Below are 21,871 nucleotides of genomic sequence, written 5' to 3' on the forward strand. Positions count from 1 at the left end.
ACCGCAGAGGGACTGGATGTGTGTCTCAGACTCGTGTCGTGAGGCTGCTGTGGGCGATGTCTGCAGGTCAGTGAGAGAGACCAGGCCGAGGCCAAGTGCAGCAGCGGCAGCGGCGGAGGAGAGTTGGAGTGAGATGGAGGTGGTGGCAGACAAGGGAACTCCCACCTGAGCTCTTAAGAGAGTCTACGACCGAGGAGGAGGAGGAGGAGGTGGCCGTGGGAACTCTCACCTGAGCTCTGTGGAGTTTGAGATGGAGGAGGAGGAGGAGGTGGCCGTGGGAACTCTCACCTGAGCTCCCTGGAGAGTTTGAGATGGAGGACGAGGAGGAGGAGGAGGAGGAGGTGGCCATGGGAGGTCTCACCTGAGCTCTGTTGGAGATTGAGATGGAGGAGGAGGAGGAAGAGGAGGAGGAGGAGGAGGAGGTGGCCGTGGATCTCTCACCTGAGCCCCGTGGCCAGCTTCTCCATGGCGGCCTTGCGCTCCTCGGCCTGCTGCTGTGAGCGCCGCAGCACGTTGCGCAGCTCCTGCAGGTGGTCCAGCGTGTCCACCAGCTCGCCGCGCACCGTCTTCATCTGCGTCTCCAGCAGCTGCGTGCGGTGCAGAGAGTTGCGCCGGTCACGCTTACTGCGCTGCACCTTCTCCTCCAGATCCTGCACTGTGAGCCCGGGAGGAACAGAGCCGGATGAGCCACACAGATCTACAATATCTAGTCGAGTAGACAACGGACTTTCACAAAGCACTACAATCAATACTGATATAGGGGCCACCATGCAGATCTACAATATCTGGTCAAGTAGATAACGGACTTTCACAAAGCACTAATATCAATACTGATATAGGTGCCACCATGCAGATCTACAATATCTAGTCAAGTAGATAACGGACTTTCACAAAGCACTAATATCAATACTGATATAGGTGCCACCATGCAGATCTACAATATCTAGTCAAGTATATAACGGACTTTCACAAAGCACTAATATCAATACTGATATAGGTGCCACGATGCTAAGGATACTGGGAGCCACGGGGAAACCGATTCACTGGTATACTTACTGCATACAGAAACATGCAGAGAAGCAGCGATTAGGAGGGTTCAGGATGTAAACTACGATTTCCAGGCATACAGAATGCAGGGATAAAAAGACGGATTATGCAAGTAACCTCTCAGGGCAATCTGGTAGTTTGTTAGCTGTCAATTTCTGCTATGTTATGTAGCTGCCTTTTTTTATAGCTAACAGCAAAGGTTTTGGCGCAAAGCATGCAATTTATTTGTGATGGCCTGAAGCAGCCACTGCTTGTCAGCGCGATGCGATACACAAAAAGACTCTGATACAGACCCATGGAGTTCCCCTCGCGAGCCTTGCCCTCCGTACCCATCTCGGCCTTCTTGTCCAGCATGCCCTTGGTCTGGTTGAGCATCTTCTCCATGTGGGCCAGCTGGGAGGCCTGGGCGCCGCTGGCCCTGCGGATCAGCAGCAGCTCCTTCTCCCGCTCGCTCAGATCGCCGCGCGTCTTACTCATGTCCGCCGTCAGCTGCCTGAGACACACACACGCAGAGGATGCTCACGCACGCACACACACACACACACACACGGCCGGGGACAGCAGAGTGCTCAGAGCTGTGCCGTGTTGTGGCTGCTGCTGCTGCTGCTGGACGGCCGTGTGAGGATCGCTCTGGACGGCCGTGACGTTACTCCCCTTCAGGAGCAGGTCAGCAAACTCGGACACGTTCAACGCCTGCGTCCGGCAAAGCTCTCCTTCAGCTCAACATGTGGCCTCAAAGAAAATAACTGGATTACTCCATAGACCACAAAACACACCTTGTACTTAACAAATTATCACTTGAAGCCAGGTGGCATTCTCCTCAGAAGGTGGCCTTGGGTTGGCGAGTCCTAGACGACTATCCCTGTAAGTCTGGTGAAGCTAATAAGATGTGTTTAGCAGAGGAATTCCAAGTTCTTATATAGTCTAGACCTGGGCAGGGGAGTTTTCTTGACAACAAACAAACAAAGAGCAGAGAGTGTTGCTAGTCATGGGACCCGATTCACAAGAAGCCTGAGGCTATCTAGCTTTCAATAGTGCAGTCATCAACAAAGCTCTTCACTGTTGGTGTGGCGAGGGCATTTCATGCCAATTCAGAACACTCAGTCACACACGAATGAAACGCAATTAGCTAAGACATGTTTGGACAATTTACATTAAGGAAACTGGATGCTCTAGCTGGCAAAGCTTCACGCTGTGATGTTCACGAGCACCTGAGTTACAGGAGAGGTTACATCGCAGTGAAGTCGCAGGAGTGAAATAAGCCATTCCAGCAGTCACAAGCAAAGCCTCTCCATGTGTGCTTCAAAACAGCACTTAGGGCGTCTGTTCCACCCCACCCTACGCCACCGTGGCCTTCAACAGAAAGCACTGCAGGCCTGAGACGCGATCACAAGACCGGGGCGGAGGCCATCATCCCATTAACTCAGTAAGGGAGAAGAAAAAAGAGAAAGAGGGCAGGATGGATGGAGCGAGGGAGAGAGGGAGAGAGGGAGAGAGGGAGAGAGGGAGAGAGAGAGACGCTTCTCCATCCATATCCAGGCTCTCTCAGTAACGGCGTGCAGGGCTGGGCCTTTGGCAGTGTGTGCTGTGTGGCGGTAGGCAGTGAGTAAGCTGTGAATAACAGTGAGTAAGCCCTCTGTTCCAACAAAGGAATGCACTCCCGGGCTGAAAAGTGCCTGGTGACCCGTGGTTACCTGCCTGCAAGGCCACACCCATCCTGACCCATCCTCCTCCTCCTCCTCCTCCTCTTCCTCTTCAACACATGCTGTTCTGCCCTCAGGCAGTGGGGCCTGTACTGCCACGCAGCACACTCGGTCTCTCATTCCGTCTCTTTCTTTCCCTCTCTTTCTCTCGCCCTCTTTTATCTTTAGCTGGGTGTCCAGCCAAACTGTTTCACATATTTTGAGCATATTTCTGAAGATTCCACTCCAAGAAATTGAGGGTCTGATTTGTGATGTGACTGCTGATGAGGTCATGATAGGAACCATCAATCTTTTGTACACATGATATCCTCTGCCAAATACTATCCGTCTCTATCTCTCTTTCTGTCTTTTTCTCAGTTTTTCTCTAATAAACAAGAGTGTCCCCGCACAACAAAATGTCCATCAAAGATGCATTACACCTTGGTGAATTGGGAGTTAATCCACCTCCCTGGAATCGATTCTCACTTCACTTCAAGCTAATTTACAACATTTCCTCTCCATTTCCTATTCATATGGTCAATATTCGAGTTTAAATGGTCGATAGAGAAACCAGCTTCTGTCTGTCTGTCTCCATCTGTCTTTTATACTCTTTCTCTCTCTGTTATCTCTCTCTCTCTCTCAGTCTTTTATCTCTGTCTGTCTCTCTGTCTTTATCTCAAAGAATAATAAACAACATGTCCATACACAACAAATGGTTCCATCGTAATAAAAGCCCTCTCATAAAGCTTTATGGCCTATAAACATAAGCCTGCCTAGGGTGCCATGGTAAATGCTCTGGAGATCAGAGCAATGCGTTCAGATGGTGATCAGCTACAACTGCTACACTCTTAATGGGGGAACTCTAGAAATCAATGCCCGACTTGCAGTAATGTCACATTATATTACAGATGTAAACATATCTTTAGCATATTAGGAAGACTATAAAATTATTGATTTTCTTGACAAAGATAAAGAGACATGTGCCTGTTCATTTCATGTTTGTCTGAAACTGTGTGTGTGCCAATAACAAGATCTGTGGGCTGCTTGACTGACCAAACGACTGAGATTTATGTTCTGTAAGACCAAAGACCATAAAGCAAAAAGTGACAAATTATTTCTTGCATGCTACTGTTGAAAAACAGATATGGCGACGACAGCAGAGATCTATGGCAAACTGTACTGAGTGCAGTGGGCTGGACTTCCTGGGGCCACTAATCCAACATGCCACCAACCCCCCAGTGTCCACTCGCTTATCTCAGAGGGGACGGCTCCAGAGGCAGACTGTCACCACTAATAAAAGTTATTACCTGGGTGTGGGCGGACAGATATTTAATCAGAGACTGATTACATACTTGTTGCTTTTATGATCTGTCTGTATGAGTGAGTGTGTGTGTGTGTGTGTGTGTGTGTGTGTGTGTGTGTGTGTGTGTGTGTGTGTGTGTGTGTGTGCCGTGTGTGTGTGTGTGTGTGTGTGTGTGTGTGTGCCATGTGTGTGAGTGTGTGTGTCGTGTGTGTCGTGTGTGTGTGTGTGTGTGTGTATGTGTGTATGTGTTTGTGTTTGTGTTTGTGTATGTGTGTGTGTGTGTGTGTGTGTGTGTGCCATGTGTCGTGTGTCGTGTGTGTGTGTGAGTGGGACGTGTGTATGAGGTGCAGATGAGCGTGAGTGTGTCAGGTGAACTCACGTGACAGAGGTGGTGAGGTGGGCGGCCTCTCTGCCCCGTGTCTCGGCCCGCTCACAGAGCTGCTGCACCTCCTGCTCTCTCCTCCTCATCTCCTCAGCAGCCGACGCAGCCGACGCCCTCTCCCTCTCCAGCTCACGCTCCAGCTCCTCTACCTGCAGATACACACACACACACACACACACACACACACACACACACACACACACACACACACACACACACTCACACACACACACACACGCACACACACACACACACACACACACACACACACACTCACACGCACATGCACACACGCACACACACATGCACATGCGCACGCACACACACACACGTCACCACCTTACACATAGCATGGGCCTAGCCCCCGAGATATAAGATTTAGAACAGAGTGTTTGTGAACTGGCCTAGGACACATTCAACACACTCCAAGCATATTGTTTCGTTTATGAAATGTCAAGAAATATGATTTCATAAAAGAAACAATTCATCCTGCTCCAAAAAATCCATCCAGAAAAGGCAGTGCTAGCATCCCACCAACAGATCCTATACTGGCACATGAAGCATTACTGTATTTCCAGGGCCTACTACAGTGGTGAGCTTTGTGACTAAAATAAACACAGAAAGAGCCATTTATAAAGATCCTAACATAGATGTCATTGTGCTCTGTTGGGGTAGAGGGGAAATCTGGTGTTAAATGGGTTTTAGATGTGTTAAGAATGACCATAAGCCAGAGATATGGACGAGGGGTGACCCTATCCAGACCCAAAGCATTCCGAATTTAGCCAATTTGCGAAATCAATGTATAAGCCGCGGCTAATAGTTTGGAAATGACTGTATCCCTGTTGCTTGGTACCAGGTGAGTGTGTTGAGGCGTCACCTGTCTGTGGAGAGCCGTGTGGTTGTCGTCCATGTGCGTGAGGCGCGTGGAGCTGTCCTTCAGCCGGGCCTCTAGCTGCTGGGCCGCGTGCTGCAGCTGCCGGCTCTTCTGGCTGGAGCTCTCGAAGGCCCTGCTGCTGCGCTCCAACTCTGCCTGCAGAAACTCCACCTGGGAATCACATTGGGTTGGAGTTGGTGGGATCTCACCCATGCATCTCTGATGATACATGATACACACACACACATGATACACACACACGCACGCATGCTAGACACACACACACCCACCCACCCACCCACACCCACCCATACACACACACACACACACACACACACACGCACAAACACACACACACACACACATACATACTGTACATACACACACACACACACACACACTCACACACACGCACACCTACTCACAGGGACACATGTAGAAACATGATACATACACATATACATGCTCACATGAACAAAACACACACACGACACAACATACAAGTGATTACACAAGCAACTATCAGATCAACAGCCACACAATCACAAACTGGTAGAAATGTGCGCACGGCACGCCCTCAACTTCAACTCATCTTAGAGGCATTTCTTGACTCCTGAAGACCTAAAACTATATTTTTTAGTGCAAAAGAGATACCCCTCCACAGAAACAATGAAATGGTCATGACCCCATGTGCATCTCAGTGTGAGCTTTGAACACAGTCATTCTTGGACAGGAACTCGCTCCTGAAACCACCGCTGCATCTGCAGATGCAGAAGAAAGAAAAAAAAACCAACATTCATCCTTATCGACTGGGAAGCAAATCACTACTGTCACGGCTGTCCCCGGTGCAGACATCCATCCTCGGGTTGCCGGGAGCTTGCGGCCCGGCCCCGCGCTTTTCCGGGACATTCTGAGGGCAGAGTCCTCACAGGAAATGAAGGAAAATTGCCCCGTGAAGCCTCCGCGGCCTCCCTCCCACACCTCCCACGCCTCCTCCTCCTCCTCCTCCTCCTCCCACGCCTCCTCCTCCTCCTCCTCCTCCTCCTCCTCTTCCTCCTCCTCCTCTACCTCTCTGCTCTTGGCGTCCAGGCGCTCCTCAAAGTGCTTCTTGGCTTTTTCCATCTGCTGCAGGCATCTGGTCAGCTCCTCCTGACAAGACGACAGGGCTGTCTCCAGAGCTTTCACCTGCACACAGATACACACACACACACGCACACATGCACATGCAGTCACGCACACACACGCACGCAAACACACACACGCACACACACAGACGCCCACACATGGATAGACACACACAGAAACGCAGGCACGCATACATGGATAGACACACATGTACACACACACACACACACACACATGTAAAGGGACATACACAGCAGGAAGCCATTCTAGAGGTATGATGCAATGATCCAACTATTCATTTATTTCTCTTGTGTGTATTTAATATACATTCACACGCGTACACACACACACACATGTGAAAGTACAAACTGTACCCTTCAGGAAGCCATTCCAGAGGTATGATGCAATGATCCAACTATCAACTTTCTCTTGTGAGTATTTCACATAGTCTCTGCTAAGAAACTGAATGTGAAGAGTATATCTACCAGTATTCTAGAGAGACACAAGAGGAAGGAACACTGCCATGGTGTAGCGTTAAAATCAAACACCTACTCCTCTGGTTACTGTAATATAATTACCCGATTATTATCCGATTATTGCAAACTCAGTTTGCGTGACCTGTTTGCATTGAATATGCTTGTACATAAGAAGATGCGAACACCAGAACATCACTACATAGTCACAAAAATAGCTACAAACATAAGTGCAAGAAATGAAGCATAAAATGCAGACCTGCATGAATGGCTTGTGATACTAATGATGAAACATGCTGATCCTAGATTGAAAATAAAAGTGCATTCAGCCTATTTTGCTGGGAGACCATCAGCAGCGAGCCTGCTGTTGAAGGATTCTATCTGACACAGCATAACTTTCTGAAAACTATTACTATACTAAATAAATAAATAAATAAAAAATCATCTTTGTCTCCATGTTCTCTACTCTTCCAATCTCTTCACCTACTGTAAGCACCATAACAGAGCTTGGAAGAGTGGCAGGGGCATCTAGGTCACAGGTGGCATCTGGGTCGACGCTGCAGCGGCTCTACATATGAATAGAGGATGAGTAGAGGCTTGGCTATAACTTGAACAGTTCAGGGTTACCGAGCGGTTACAATATTGAAACCTGAAGCCTCACAAAATCCCTCCATTTTGCCAATCTGTCTTCCTGCCCACTGAGTGACCTGCTGCTGGAGTTCAAATGGATTACTAGCCTACGCATGTTGTTCCCTTCCTCAAGTGTCTGGCTTAGGACAAGATATCTATCACTGATACACTTAGGTGTGTGACAAGGGGATTTGTCTCTATTGATTGTCCTTGAAGTATTTAGGTTCAGTTGGTTATGTATACTACACTGTGAAATCTATTCTTATTTTGTAGCACCTTAACAGTACCTTATCAGAAGTACTGTACTGGCTCATTAAATCAGCCTCCCACCGGGTAAAATGGCAATGGTGATCTAAAAGCATTGCAATAGATGTGGGGCTCTCTCTTGAACACTTCACTAGCACTCACTAGTACTAGCTGGCCCCAAAACGTTAGGCTATTTCATAGCCACGGTTCTCTGAGGGAGATGAGTGAGACACAGACCGTGACTCTATGGGATAGCGCCCTCGCGCGACCGCTCTTGAAGCCTTTTTAAACACGCCTATTGGCGGAGAGAGCTGTCACTCACAGGTAGCCCCGCCTACCTATTATAAATTACAGTGACGCTCGCTCCTCTTCACATTGACCAGCTTCTTCAAGACGAGCATGCAGAAGGGGCATCGTTGGTCTGTGTCTCACTCATCTCCCTCAGAGAACCGTGGCTATGAAATAGCCTAACGTTCTCTTTCGGTCGACTCGTTCGACACAGACCGTGACTCTATGGGAGCCTTAAAAACGCCCCTGATGCCCAGCCGGTACAACATGACTATAACCGGAGCCAACTGAGTCCTGCACTAAGCAGTGTCCGTAAGCCCCGGCCCACTCACCCCGAGTACAGCGTGCGCAACAGCCGGCGCCGTAACATCAAGGCGGTAATGCTTAACAAAAGTATGTGAGGAAGCCCAGCCAGCGGCCGCACATACAGTCTGAATAGGCACACCTCGAAAGGCAGCCCAGGACGCAGCCACACCCCTAGTGGAGTGCGCTCTGACCGCACCAGGGGAATCCTTACCCTTGGCCCGATAGGCCATAGATATAGCCTCCACAATCCAATGGGACAGTCTCTGTGTAGAGAGTGCGCGTCCCTTAGCCCCAGTTGCGAAGCACACAAACAGTTGCTCACTGCGTCGGAAAGATTCGGTCCTTTCCAAATACACGCGTAATGCACGGACAGGGCACAGCGCATGAAGTCTCTCCTGCACCTCCGAAGAAAACGGAGGGGGGCAAAAGGAAGAGAGCTGCAGATCAGAGCAGCCATAAGACATAGGCACTTTAGGCATGAACGCAATGTTAGGTCGTAATGTAACACTGTCGCCACCTGCACCGAACTCCAAACATGATGGATGTGTGGAGAGGGCTTGAATCTCGCTCACTCTTTTGGTGGAAACGAGTGCGAGCAAGAGCGCTGTCTTATAGGAAACAACCTTTATGTCCGCTTGCTGCAAGGGCTCGAATGGTGCATCGCAAAGAGCGTCCAGCACCATGGCCAGGTCCCAAGTCGGAAAATTATGTCTGGCCGCCGGACGGAGGCGGCGGACGCCCTTAAGGAACCTGCTCGCAAGAGGGTGTGCTCCAGGGGAGACGCCGTCATAGCCTACATGACAGGCTGAAATGGCTGACAAGTAGACTTTAAGCGTCGAGTGAGCTTTGCCTTGTTCAAACAGTTCTTGAAGGAACGTAAGCACTGTCGCGATCGAGCACTGGAAAGCGACAATGCCTCTATGGTCACACCACTTTTCGAATGCTGACCATTTTAAGTCATATAGAGACCTCGTAGAGGAGGCTCTGGCACTCTGAATGGTTGCGATAACATTCTGCGGCAGCCCTGCGGAGCTCAGCGCTTCCCGCTCACGAGGAAGGCGTACAGGTTCCAAATGCACGGGTTCGGATGGAGGAGCTCTCCTCCCATCTGAGACAGGAGGTCCGTGTGGTTGGGGAGGCGCCAAGGCACTCCGACCAAGAGCTGGAAGATTTCCGCCAGCCATGGCCTGTTCGTCCACCACGGGGCGATCAATATCAAGGTGAAGCCCCCGTCCCTCACCCTCGTCAGCACGTTCGGGACCAAGCGAACTGGGGGGAATGCATAGAGAAGGACATTCGGCCACGTATGCGCCAGCGCATCCGTGCCCAACAGTGCGTCCCAGTCCAGGATGGAGAAGAACAGTTCGCAGTGCGTGTTCTCCTTCGACGCAAACAAGTCGATCTCCGCCCGTCCGAACCGAGCCCATATTAGGTGTTCTATTACTGATGGATGAACCCTCCATTCCTGGTTGGAGAGGGAGGCTCTCGACAGTCTGTCTGCCCTTATGTTCAATCGTCCCGGGACAGGAGTGGCCCTGAGCGATTTCAAATGAGCGTTTGACCACGTCAAAACGGCATAGGCAAGACGGTGAAGGCGAAGTGACCGTAGCCCCCCTTGACGATTTATGTATGATACAGCTGTATTGTCGGTGTTGATCAATACATGTTGTCGTGATAGAATTGGGAGAAAATGTTTTAGAGACAGAAACACTGCCAGCAGTTCCAAAACATTTATATGAAGCTGGCTCTGCAGAGCTGACCATGAGCCGCCCACAGCCCAGTTCTCTAGAGTGGCGCCCCAGCCGGTCAACGACGCATCCGTGGTTAACACTTTGCGCATAGCTATCAGGCCCATTGAAGCACCCCGCGACAGCACCGAGGGGTCTCGCCACATTCACAGTGCTTGCATGCACGATGTCGGGACGGATATCATTTTGTTCATGTGTGCGCCCCGCTCCGCACACAAGCCCAGGGAGAACACCCATCTTTGCATATCCCTCATAAACAGTTGGCCCAGTGGCACTACTGCTATCATTGATGCCATCAAGCCTAAGAGGCGAAGGCAAGTGCGAAGGGGGGCGGTAATCTGAAAGTCGGTCGAATATCTCGACTGTCCCAAGTGAGTTAAGGCTACGGGATTCATTACAGAGCAACCGTGTGGGTGCGCTGATTTTATTCTCACCACAGACAGGGATTTTGTGTTTGTGGGGTGACAAGTATGTGTTTGATCTAAACCCAGAGGAGTAACCGTGGGACTTAGATAATCTGAGTGAGGGGACACTTGTGGGCATGAAGCCTTTATTTTTGTCACGTACAAGGGACATGTGCTTGTGTGACACGATGAACTCCCCCAGAGCTGAGCGTGGGGGGGTTATGCATGAGTGTCGGGCAAGGCGTGATATAGCCGGCCCGACACCTCGCATGTATGTGCGGGGCTCGCACTCCCGCTACGCCGGTTTCTTTTTCTTAGCCATTGGGCCACGGCGTGGCGGACGGCCAGTGTCGGCGTCGAGCTGGATCGACGGACGTCGTGCCCAGGCGCCCTGCACCACCGCGGGGGATGGTTGTGGCTGTGGCTGGGACTGGCGGGGTGTCGTCGACTGAAAACGCTTGCTCGGCCACTGGCGTGCGGGCTCAGCAGGCTGTGGCGAGTGAGAGCGTTGTGCAGCAGCCGAAGTCGAGGTCGACGGGGCAAGTCTGCGGGGGAGGAGGTAGCTGAAAGCCTCGTTCTCCTTCTTCTTAGACTCACAGCGGGTCTGCATGGCCTGGACCGCCGAACCGAACAATCCGCTGGGGTCCACAGGGGCGTCCAGGAAGGCGTGCCTATCCTTGTCAGGGACCTTAGACAGATTGAGCCAGAGATGTCGCTGGGCTACCACTGTCAGCCCCATAGCCCTCCCGACAGCCTGGTTGGAACAGCGCGTGGACCTCTACAGCTTGCCCGCTGTGGTGTGAGACTCCGCCGTAGCAGACTCCCCCATAACCGACGCAGCAGTCGAGGCCGGTGCGGGCTGAGAGGGGGGGAAAAGCAGTTCGCCGTCCACACACTCCTCCATTGCTACGTCCTCCTCAGAAGAGTACTCCAGCGCTTCCAGAGCGGGGAGTGGCATCGGCGATGGACGCGCCGTGGAGGAGGCTCCTTGCGACCCAGACAGGTTGAGGAGCTGAGCCTCGTCCTCCTCGCTCATTACGAGTTCGGAGAGCAGGGGGTCCGAACTGTCCTGAGTCGGGAGATTGAGTCCAAAATCGTCAAACCGGCGCTGTAGTGTTCTGAGCCCGAAGCGAGAACAGGCAGCGCATCCCTGCGGGTTGTCCAAGGCCTCTCGGGCATGTTGGAGCCCCAAGCAGAAGACGCAGGCGGCATGGGTATCCTTCCTCTCAATCGAGTGGCCACAAGCATTAGGGCAAGGTCGAAGTTTGGGACGTACCGCAGAATGCATGGCTTAATTGAAGGGAATATCTAGTTGCAGGTTATAGCTAGTGGAGAAGCGGGCAACGCGGCTAGTCTCCAGGCTACACGGCAACGTTAGCAATTAGCTAAAGTTCGAAAAGAGGCGAGCTGACGCGGCCAGATATTTCGAACTGTCCTTTTTTCTTGTTCTTTTTCTTTTCTTTCTTTCTTTCTTAACTAATGTCCCGACGTTTCGTGGGGTCGAGTAAGCTTCTTCCCCAAGGAAACAGTTTAGCCGGAACACTCAAAGTAGAATTCGTTGGCGTGGGTAGTAACTCTTCGTTACGGCTTCTTTAGCGAGTCTTGAAGAGCGAAAAATGTGAAGAGGAGCGAGCGTCACTGTAATTTATAATAGGTAGGCGGGGCTACCTGTGAGTGACAGCTCTCTCCGCCAATAGGCGTGTTTAAAAAGGCTTCAAGAGCGGTCGCGCGAGGGCGCTATCCCATAGAGTCACGGTCTGTGTCGAACGAGTCGACCGAAAGAGAACTGCAATTTAGGATTACATGGTGTAATGCTACATGCAGTGCATGCAATGCATGTTCTAATCTATACTGTATGTGGAGACCGTGAAGAGTCAAAGAACTCTTAATTCTTAGTTCAAGAACTAATTAAGGCACTGAAATTAAATGCCTGAGTTTAAAATTGACAGGACACATTAAGTAACTCATCAAAGATGAGACTCTGGGCTTATGGATGTGCAAAAGAAATAATCAGTCTACCTGGTGGCTCTAGCTGGAATGACTTCAACACTCTCACTCCACCCCCAAATGAGCAAATGAGCGACAGAATGCCGCATTTGCGAAAATGAAAGGTAACAATATTCTGTTATTTTTTCATGTCGCCTACAGTATACAGTATATCAAAATCAATCTACAAAATACAGTGACATAGCTCAGTAATTGAACATGTAACTACAGTCCTTCTTTGGCTCCAGTTTCTGTGGGTGGAACACTAAGCAACAACAGGCAGCAGTGAGTTCCTGCTTTTCCGGGGCCTTCTGTAGCTAGCTGTGTAGCACAAAGAGCAGCGTTGCTAAAGCAATAGTCCCCTACGGACACCCACTCCAGCTTCCCAGAGAGAGAGAGAGAGAGAGAGAGAGATCTCTGAGTCAGATGACTCAGCTCAGGGCTAGCAGCAAGACCCAAACACACTGGTGAAAAATCAACTGAGCTATTGTCTATTTAAGTGTCTCTGTGTGTGTGTGTGTGTGTGTGTGTGTGTGTGTGTGTGTGTGTGTGTGTGTGTGTGTGTGTGTGTGTGTGTGGAGTGTGTGTGTGTGTGCGTGTGTGTGTGTGTGTGTGTGTGTGTGTGTGTGTGTGTGTGTGTGTGTGTGTGTGTGTGCAGGCTCAATTTTAGCATGAGTGGGAGAGTGCAGCAGTGCAGCCTGAAGTTTAGCTTTAAGTTTCTGCTTTACATAGAAATATGTCAGGGGCAAGTTAGTGGCTAAAGGGAAGTAGGCAGCAGACATGATGGTTGTCCATATACGTAGCTGACTATAGGCTAAATAAAGAACATACATATCTGAAATCTCAAAACAGAAGTTGTTACTTCCCAGTGAGGGGAATTCAAATTTGAGGTGGAGCTGACATCAGCATGAAGTACTTCACAGTTGATAGATTTAGGAGAATACTAAAACATGTTTTCTTCCCTATGCAGTCCGGAATTAAAGGGATATGCCGCCATTTGTGGAAATACGCTCATTTTCCACCTTCCCTCGAGCAAAACAATCAATATTTACCTTGTTCCTGTTCATCCAGCCATTCTGTGAGTCTGGCGATACAACTTTTAGCTTCAGCCTAGCATAGATCATTGAATCGGATTAGACCATTAGCTTCTCGCCTGCTAGCTTCATGTTTAAAAGTGACTAATATTTCTGGTAATTTTCCCATTTAAAACGTGTGTCCTCTCAAGTTAGAAAGTGCAATAAGACCAACTGAAAATGAACCCTGCCGTTTTTCTAGGCTGATTTGACATGGAACTACAGTACATTCTCATCTGGCATAATAATCAAGGCAACTTGCAGCTACTGGCACTACTACTGCATGATGTCTATGGGGACTATTTTCAGATGCTGCGTACGATATCACTGCGCCTATGGTACGTTTGCAAGTTGCCTTGATTATTACGCCAGATGAGAGTGTAGTTCCATGTCAAATCAGCCTAGAAAAACGCCAGGTTTCATTTTCAGTTGGTCTTATTGCACTTTCTAACTAGAGAGGAGACACGTTTTAAATGGGAAAATTACCAGAAATCGTAGTCACTTTTAAACATGAAGCTAGCAGGCGAGAAGCTAATGGTCTAATCCGATTCAGTGATCTATGCTAGGCTGAAGCTAAAAGTTCTATCGCCAGACTCACAGAATGGCTGGATGAACGGGAACAAGGTAAATATCGATTGTTTTGCTCGAGGGGAGGTGGAAAATGAGCGTATTTCCAAAAATGGCGGAATATCCCTTTAAAATAACCTCCCCAACCCCTGAATTTACCGCTGCTGTACTTGTACAATCATGCATGTGACATATACACTTTTCCTGAATCTAGAGTCACTTTTCTGTGCCGTTCTGAAATCTTTGAACCGCAGTGCTATCTAGTGAACCAGCCCGCATGGGTGTTGCATGCAAGTTATGCAAGAGATGCATAAACGGGATAATGATATGACCAGTTGTCCCATTAAAATGGCAGAAAGTAGCTGTTTAAAATGCTAGTCAACGTCTGCTTTTAGCCTTCTCCTCTCTGAATGGGAGAATGACACGCCCACTCCGGTTCGCAGGAAAACCAACTATTTTTTTGGTTCAACTTCCGAACCAAGGTGCCACATTCCAAACCAGTTTTTGTTTGGTGGGAACGCTCCGAACAGTTCAAATGTTGCTTCACGAAGAGGAACGGAGCCGGTTCTCTGTCGGTGGAAAAGGCCTATATGACTGCTGAGGTCAGTGTCTCTGGCAGTGCAGTGCAGTAGTGGGATCAGTGAGCTCTGTGTTTTTTTGTCTTCAAAGTCGAGTGCTTGAGATATGCCCATGAGAATATGTCCATGTTCTTGCTGTTTGACTTTGTGTGTCTTTTCCCCCACAAAAACGATAACAAAATGTTCACAAAACCAATGGATGGATGGAGAGGATGTCTGATGGGTGTGCAGTAAGAGGTCAGTGGCTCTGACAAGGGTCAGCGGTCAATGGAAGTGATGTGCGAACGAAGTGTGTGTGTGTGTGTGTGTGTGTGTGTGTGTGAGAGAGAGAGGTCACTGACCCTGCTGGAGTACTCTGCGGCCTTCTCTCCCAGGCTCTGCAGGGCTTCTTGCTCACACTGGCTACTGGCCTCCGATTCCTTTAACACACACACACACACACACACACACACACACACACACACACACACACACACACAGAATGAGAGAGAGCAGGCAGAGCTGAGTCTCCCATAAGCATAAATACTGACTCTACACCAGGGAGCATACCAAAGACAGATATAGGGGCTGAACCACAGAAAGGCAATAAAAAGAATATAGGATACTGAATACATGAAATACTTAAAACCCTAATATGTGAATTACGGTAATGTTACATTTATCTCACCACCCATTCTAAATGTCTCAGGACACATCTACTACCAGCGCACTAAATATGCATAGCTACTATTACATCATAACATACATTATGCTCAGAGCCCTTTAGAAATTAAAGACATTTATTATTAGGGCTTCTCAAAGCACACTAACATACAGTATATTAGGAACTAGTGCTGCAAAAATAAAGGCATTAATCGTTGTGATTAATTTAAAAACATTAATGCAGGAAAAGAAAGCAAATCACAGGCCAAGCGATTGCGTCTCATTGAATTTCCAAGGCAGTTGTAAGCTCACTTCTATCACTAGCCTGGCTATCCATGGTATCAGAATAAACTAGACAAATCACTCCACTAAAAAAGGCTCCAAATCCCAGCCACTCCCTCTCTTAGAATGTATTATATACAGTAGATGCTATTAATTGTCAAAATGCTGTTATTATTCACAATTATTCAGAGCAAGCATTGTGTGGTAATTCGTTAAATTTTATAATTCGACCGACAATGCCACTGGTTCACCGATCAACTGAAAACCAGCACAAGCTGTAAGCCAATCAGCTGGCAATACCATGACACAATAACTCAAAGATAAAGCATATTAACGTCACAGCCAATGAAGAGTTGTTTATTTTGGTTTTGTGTCGGTACTTCTTCATCTTTTATGCTGCATGTCACAAGACGCTGTGTAATCCCATTGTTCATCTGAGATGGGGGGTGGGGGGGGGGGTAATCCAATCTGATCTAATGCTATCTTGGCCTAATCGAGTCAAGTGGAGATGTAATGTAATGTACCAGGCTGATGCGGGAGAGGGAGGTCTGGAGCTTGCTGGCCCTCTGCAGGGCCTCCTGCCTGTCCCGCTGGGCCGACGACAGCTCTCTCTCCAGCTCGGCCACCTGAGCACCCTTCTGCTCCACAGACAGATGCAGCTGCAAGCACAAAACACAGCGGAGAAGCACCACAACGTGGTTTGCATCCCGACCCTTCTCCTTACTATCTATGCCACACGTCTCAGAATCAGTCAGATGATTATAGAAGCCTTGTTTTTTACTCCTCATTTAATCTGAAAGGGATCGTTTTCTGTTGGAACTCTGTGGTCTGTGGCTGTACCCCATACCATCCAACATTCCCAAAGAATGGTGATAGTTATGGTTACATAATTTTACAGACCTAAAATTACCAACAAAATAGAGAGAAAAGAACTGAAAAAGGACAACATTTCACTTATGGGTTTGGGTCCAAGAGCACAAAGTGATGCTTTGTGGAACACTATCTCAGCTATCTTCGTGTGTGTCCCCTATTCCTCTTGCCTCCCCTCAGCCTCTTATGGGTCAGGGCATTGCCTACCACTTTGATCTGGTCTTCCAGGATCTTGCGCTGGTCGGCGTGTAACCTCTGGGCCTCCTCCAGGGCTGCCTGGAAGTCCTTCTTCTCCGCGTCCAGAGCGCTGCGTAGCAGCTGGACACTGCTGGACTTCTCCTGGGACACATAATACCGTACCAGGCCTCTGAACACTGCCTAACCATCACAATTCTAACTTTACGAGGTGAAGGAGTGCAAGGCTTCAGTATATGTACGTGTAGATATATTGACTGGGACAGTTTGAAGATAAACTGAATGTGCTGCAAGCTATAATACTAGCTGAAATACTAGCTGCTTGAACTGTAGATGCGATAAAGTCCAGCTCAGGCCAAGCTCTGTCCAAATTCTGTCCACAGCTTCGTTCATGCAACATCCACATTATCTCCTTCACCCATTCCCAATGACTCAGTATCAGTCAGTTACTGTATGTTAATCAATTCAATTCATTTTCACCCTGAGGTTAACACTAATATTACATTAGCTAATTACTATGGCACTTATCCACACTAAGGATCCACAATTACCACAACCATTATGTGTGTTTGCTTCTGCACACATCAGAATGGCAGCCACTTACATGCTAATAAATACCCAAGGGGCTTGTGGGGTGTCTGTCGTGTGTGTAGGCGTGAGTGTGTGTGTGTGTGTGTGTGTGTGTGTGTATGTGTGTGTGTGTGTGCTTGTGTGTGTGTGTGTGTGTGTTGTACCACCAGGCTGTGCTCCAGCTCCAAGCTGTGCTCTAAACCGAGGGAGATGGCCGAGGTCTTCTCCTCCAGCTGTTTCTCTGAGGCAGCCAGACAGGCGTTCTTCTTTTTCAGCTGCAGTACAAGACAGAGTCACCAGGGGGCATCACATATGCGAGTCTATGCCTTTGCACAATGAACAATGAATATGCATTCTACATATTATATTAACTGCCATTCAAAAGAATTACTGTGAAATGTCATTCTTGTAAGAAAATGACATATATATAAAAAAAATACTGTTAATACTGTTAATGTTGAAAAAGATGATTACAGCAGAAAATGGCTGGTTTTGAAACTGGCTGCTGTGTCAGTGGCATATTGTGTTTACCAATTGCATGTCACTATGTTTAAAAGACTGATTCTGCATTAGAAAATGTTGAATGTTGAACTATTGTGCTATCAAAGGACACAAAACTGGCCTTCTTTGGGCTACTTGAGTATCTGGAGCATGCTGACCTTAAATGTTAAAGAAAAGACCATATTGCAAAGGGCAAATGTGGAATCCTTTGATGATGTTTCAAGCATAACATTATTATTTTCAGCAGAATATATGCTTGCTGCTTCACTACAATCGATACAATGTATCAACCGAAATTTTCATCCATTTTGTACCTGATTTCAAAGATGGAAACATCACAGAAGTTTTCCTGAAAAAGTACATTTGAATAGTTGTGTATTCGCATCCATTTTAAATGGGTTGACAAGTGCATGTAAAGCTTACACGAAATGTGACAATACATGAGGCAACTTCCTGAGCAATGATGCATGTCTACTGATAAAGGTCAGTTAAAAAAAAATCATTGCCCAACATTGCTCAAGACGTTGCCTTGTGTATCCTCAGGTTTAGACTATATTCATCCTTTAAGTCACGTAAACACCCTTGATTCGTCAAGAGGACAACAGCACAGTGTGAGAGCGGAATAGGCCTCGCATGTGATAATTAGAAACAGTGATGAGCGAGTGGCTGGCGCCTTAATATCATTACAATAAGCAGCATGCGTGTACTGTCTGAGCCTACAGGGCCTGGCGCTCCTGTGGAGGCTTTTTGGCGGACGGAGTGGAGCAGCAGGCTGCCACAGCGGGCCTTGTTCCCTCACCTCCCTCTCCAGCCGGGCCAGCTCGGAGAGGCTCTGCTGCAGCTGGCCCTGGAGCTGCAGGAGGAGCTGCTCCCTCTGGGCCCGGCCGGCCTGCAGGGAGGACGCCTCCTCCTGGGCCGCGGCCAGACGCTCCTGCAGGCCCTGGGTCAGCTGGGTCTGCCGCGCCCTCTCCTGCTCCAGCATACGGAGCACCGGCAGCAGCCTCTGGTACTGCTCGCCTGGACACGCACACACAGGGTACGCACGGGGACATATACACACACATGAACACACACACACACACACACACACACACACACACACACACACACACACACACACACACACACACACACACACACACACACACACACACACACTCACACATATATGCACAGATGCAATGGTTCTGCATACAGATGTGCACATACTATACATACAAACGTGCACACATATGAAAAGCAATCAAACTACAAGAGTTGCAATTTAATGATCTCTGAACAGATGAACACACACACACACACACACACACACGTCAATCCTGAAAAAGATTGTCTGGTAGCCGAGCTGCTGAAGCCGTCCTGACAGGCTGTTGTGGTATTTATGAATGGTGGCTGCTCAGAGGCACATAATACATAATACAGCACCTACTGTAGCATGGTGACGCCATGAGATTAAAGATGAAATCATTTATGAATCATTTAATGGGCATAACGTGTAGTGATGCCCGACCCAGTGCAAACCCTCACAGCACAGCGACTTCTTAAAGAGGAAAAAAGATCAGTAGTGGTGTAAGGAGGGAGGATGGGTGAAGGGGGTGGGGGGGGGGTGGAGGGGTAAAAAGACACAGGGGGACAAGTGGGGACAGGAAAGGAGATGACAGACAAGACAAGGAGGAGAGGGTGATGAGAGAGAGAGAGAAAGAGAGGGAGAGAGAGAGGAAAGAGTGCGCTAGAAAGAGAGAGAGAGAGAGGAGAGAGCTGAGAGAGAGAGTCAGAGAGAGAGACAAGATGGGGAAAAAAAAAATAGGGCGAGAGTGTTGATGGTGCATGAAAAATTAAACACGGCATTACTACCTGGCTGGAGCTTGGGGACGTCATCCGCTGACACAGGGGGCAACAGACAGGGGCTTACACAGAGTGCCACTCCTCCACTCTGCAACAGAGGAGTGAAAGAGAGAGAGAACGACAGAGAGAGGCGAGGAGAAAAGAGAGAGAGAGTGCACAGCCCATTAGCTCTGCAGGCTATTAAACCTCCATAAAGCCTGTGACACTTCATAGGGGTTGTGAAACAGCATGCCGTAATTCATCAGTTCACGACACCATGCAGAGAGATAGAAACAGAGAGAGAGAGAGAGAGAGAGAGAGAGAGAGAGAGAGCGAGAGAGAGAGAGAGTTCCACTAACCAAGTTTAACACAGAAATGTGGAAATAAATAAATAAAGCCAGAAATAAAATTGCTGGCACTTTGTCCCCGCTCCAGGCAAACGCTGCCAAAAGGGTGACTTTCTGAGAGACGCTGCCAAAGACAGGCGATAAAAGCCACTGCGAACACAAACACAAGGAGTACATTGTAGTCTTGCTTTGTTTTGCTTTGTTTGCTTTTAAGGCAAGATGCTTTGATAATGTATTTATGAACTGGTTATAGAAGATGGGTCAACAGGTTTGACTATAAGGTCAGACCAGCGTAGTGCTAAGCAATCAGCACTGAAACATTTTTTTGGTGTAAAAAGGGCACAACAAGGCCCAACCAGGGGTGCGTTTCATAAAGAGCTGTTGAAGAACTATTCATATTTAGTGACAGAGAGACCAACATTTTTAATACGGTAATGATGGTGCTTACTGGATGACACTCGAGAAAAAAGCGGTGACTTTTTAGTAAAACAGAGCCATGAAAAGGAAGAACTACAGACATGCAATACTTAAAGGGAGTGATTACAAAAACGTGAAGGGTTTTCAAAGAGCTACCTTCGGACCTTTAAGATAATGAGACGCAGGGCAACTTTCTGAGCAATATTACCTGAGCCTTTTGGAGCAACACAATTGTTGACAATCATTCAAACACTCAGAAGAAAATCATGTGATTGCAAACTTGCCAAGGAAGCTGCCTCACATCTCATCTCTGCATTTTGCTATCTTTGTACTTGCACTCTGCACAATGACAATAACGTTGAATTTAATCTAATGTAATCCAATCACTCTATACAGAGATTCTTTAGAACCGTTTCTATCTATTGCCTATGGTTCCATCCCTTCCCTACCTCCCGCAGATGCAGCAAGCCGAGGATGGCCTCCAGGCTGGCAAGCTGTGTCTGGCTCTGCTGGGCCTCCTTGTGGCTCTGCTCCAGCTGTTGCTCCAGGGAGGTGGTGAGGAGGTGCAGGTCAGCATTCTCCCTCCTCAAGGCCTCCGTCTCCCGCACCTCCGCCTCCTTCAACGCCAGACGGTGCTCCATGTCGCGGCTCTGCCGCGTGGCCTCGTCCAGCTGTGAGCGCAAGGAGTCGCGCTCGGACTTCAGGACCTCCGCTGTCTGGGCGGCTTCTTTCAGCTGACTGAAAGAGACGAGGAAGCAACATGGCGCCTTACTCACTGCAGGGTGTGATATTAGGAAAAGGAAAAAATACAAAACATCCTACTCTCCACTGATTGTGTTTCATGAAGTGCTAGTAAATATAATCACCTGACAACAGGTGTCCAGTATACCTTCAACTGGAATCTAAAATTCTCTTGACTGTGAGCTTGAGAACCTTGGTCCTCAAAATCACTCTATCAAACCTACTTTATAAGGTGAGTGGGGCTGATCATTAACATACTACCTACTGTACCTACGGCCTACTGTAAATGTGCTAGACAACAAAAACTTTAGTGCTGGAAACGACATTATTACTGAATGTTAATGTAAGAAATCTTTCCATAGATAAGATTCCTCTCTGCCCTAGTAATATTGGCATGTCTGCTTTCCAGTCAAGGAGAGCTTTACTGCTAGACAATGTATCATTACTGAAAGTTTATGTGAAAAACCTTTTCCCCGGCTAGCATCTAGATCAAATTCCTCTCTAACCTAATGAGCTTGTGCATTTCTGCTTTCTCCTGTTCCAGCAGGGAGTTCTTCTTCTCCACCTCCATCTTCTCCTTGTCACACTGAATGAGGCTGTGCTTCAGAAGGGCTTCATTTTCTGACAACTACAAAGAAATAAAGAAAGAAAAGCAATTAATGAGGTTTTTAAAAAGCTTTGGATTCAACGTGTTCTATTTTGGTGGAAAATGAGTTAGTTTTATCTGCTTTTTTATGATCTTGACTTATTCGGGCTACTATCACTACAAC

General features: G+C 48.2%; 1 protein-coding gene across 1 annotated transcript in view; it reads right to left on the bottom strand.

Moving 5' to 3' along the window:
- Positions 1 to 21,871, bottom strand: part of LOC134102402 (coiled-coil domain-containing protein 18-like) — a 36,871-nt gene that overhangs the window by 12,388 nt on the left and 2,612 nt on the right. The window contains exons 7-19 of the mRNA XM_062556494.1: positions 21,608 to 21,729; positions 20,810 to 21,098; positions 19,627 to 19,705; positions 18,572 to 18,789; positions 17,436 to 17,546; positions 16,714 to 16,845; positions 16,161 to 16,295; positions 15,054 to 15,131; positions 6,357 to 6,473; positions 5,292 to 5,459; positions 4,412 to 4,563; positions 1,377 to 1,540; positions 442 to 655 (exon numbers count right to left, since the gene is read on the bottom strand). Of these exons, the coding sequence (XP_062412478.1) occupies positions 442 to 655; positions 1,377 to 1,540; positions 4,412 to 4,563; positions 5,292 to 5,459; positions 6,357 to 6,473; positions 15,054 to 15,131; positions 16,161 to 16,295; positions 16,714 to 16,845; positions 17,436 to 17,546; positions 18,572 to 18,789; positions 19,627 to 19,705; positions 20,810 to 21,098; positions 21,608 to 21,729 (1,979 nt within the window). The remainder of the gene's footprint in view (positions 1 to 441; positions 656 to 1,376; positions 1,541 to 4,411; positions 4,564 to 5,291; positions 5,460 to 6,356; positions 6,474 to 15,053; positions 15,132 to 16,160; positions 16,296 to 16,713; positions 16,846 to 17,435; positions 17,547 to 18,571; positions 18,790 to 19,626; positions 19,706 to 20,809; positions 21,099 to 21,607; positions 21,730 to 21,871) is intronic.

Source organism: Sardina pilchardus, chromosome 15 (genome assembly GCF_963854185.1).
Source record: "Sardina pilchardus chromosome 15, fSarPil1.1, whole genome shotgun sequence".
NCBI classification, from domain to species: Eukaryota; Metazoa; Chordata; class Actinopteri; order Clupeiformes; family Clupeidae; genus Sardina; species Sardina pilchardus.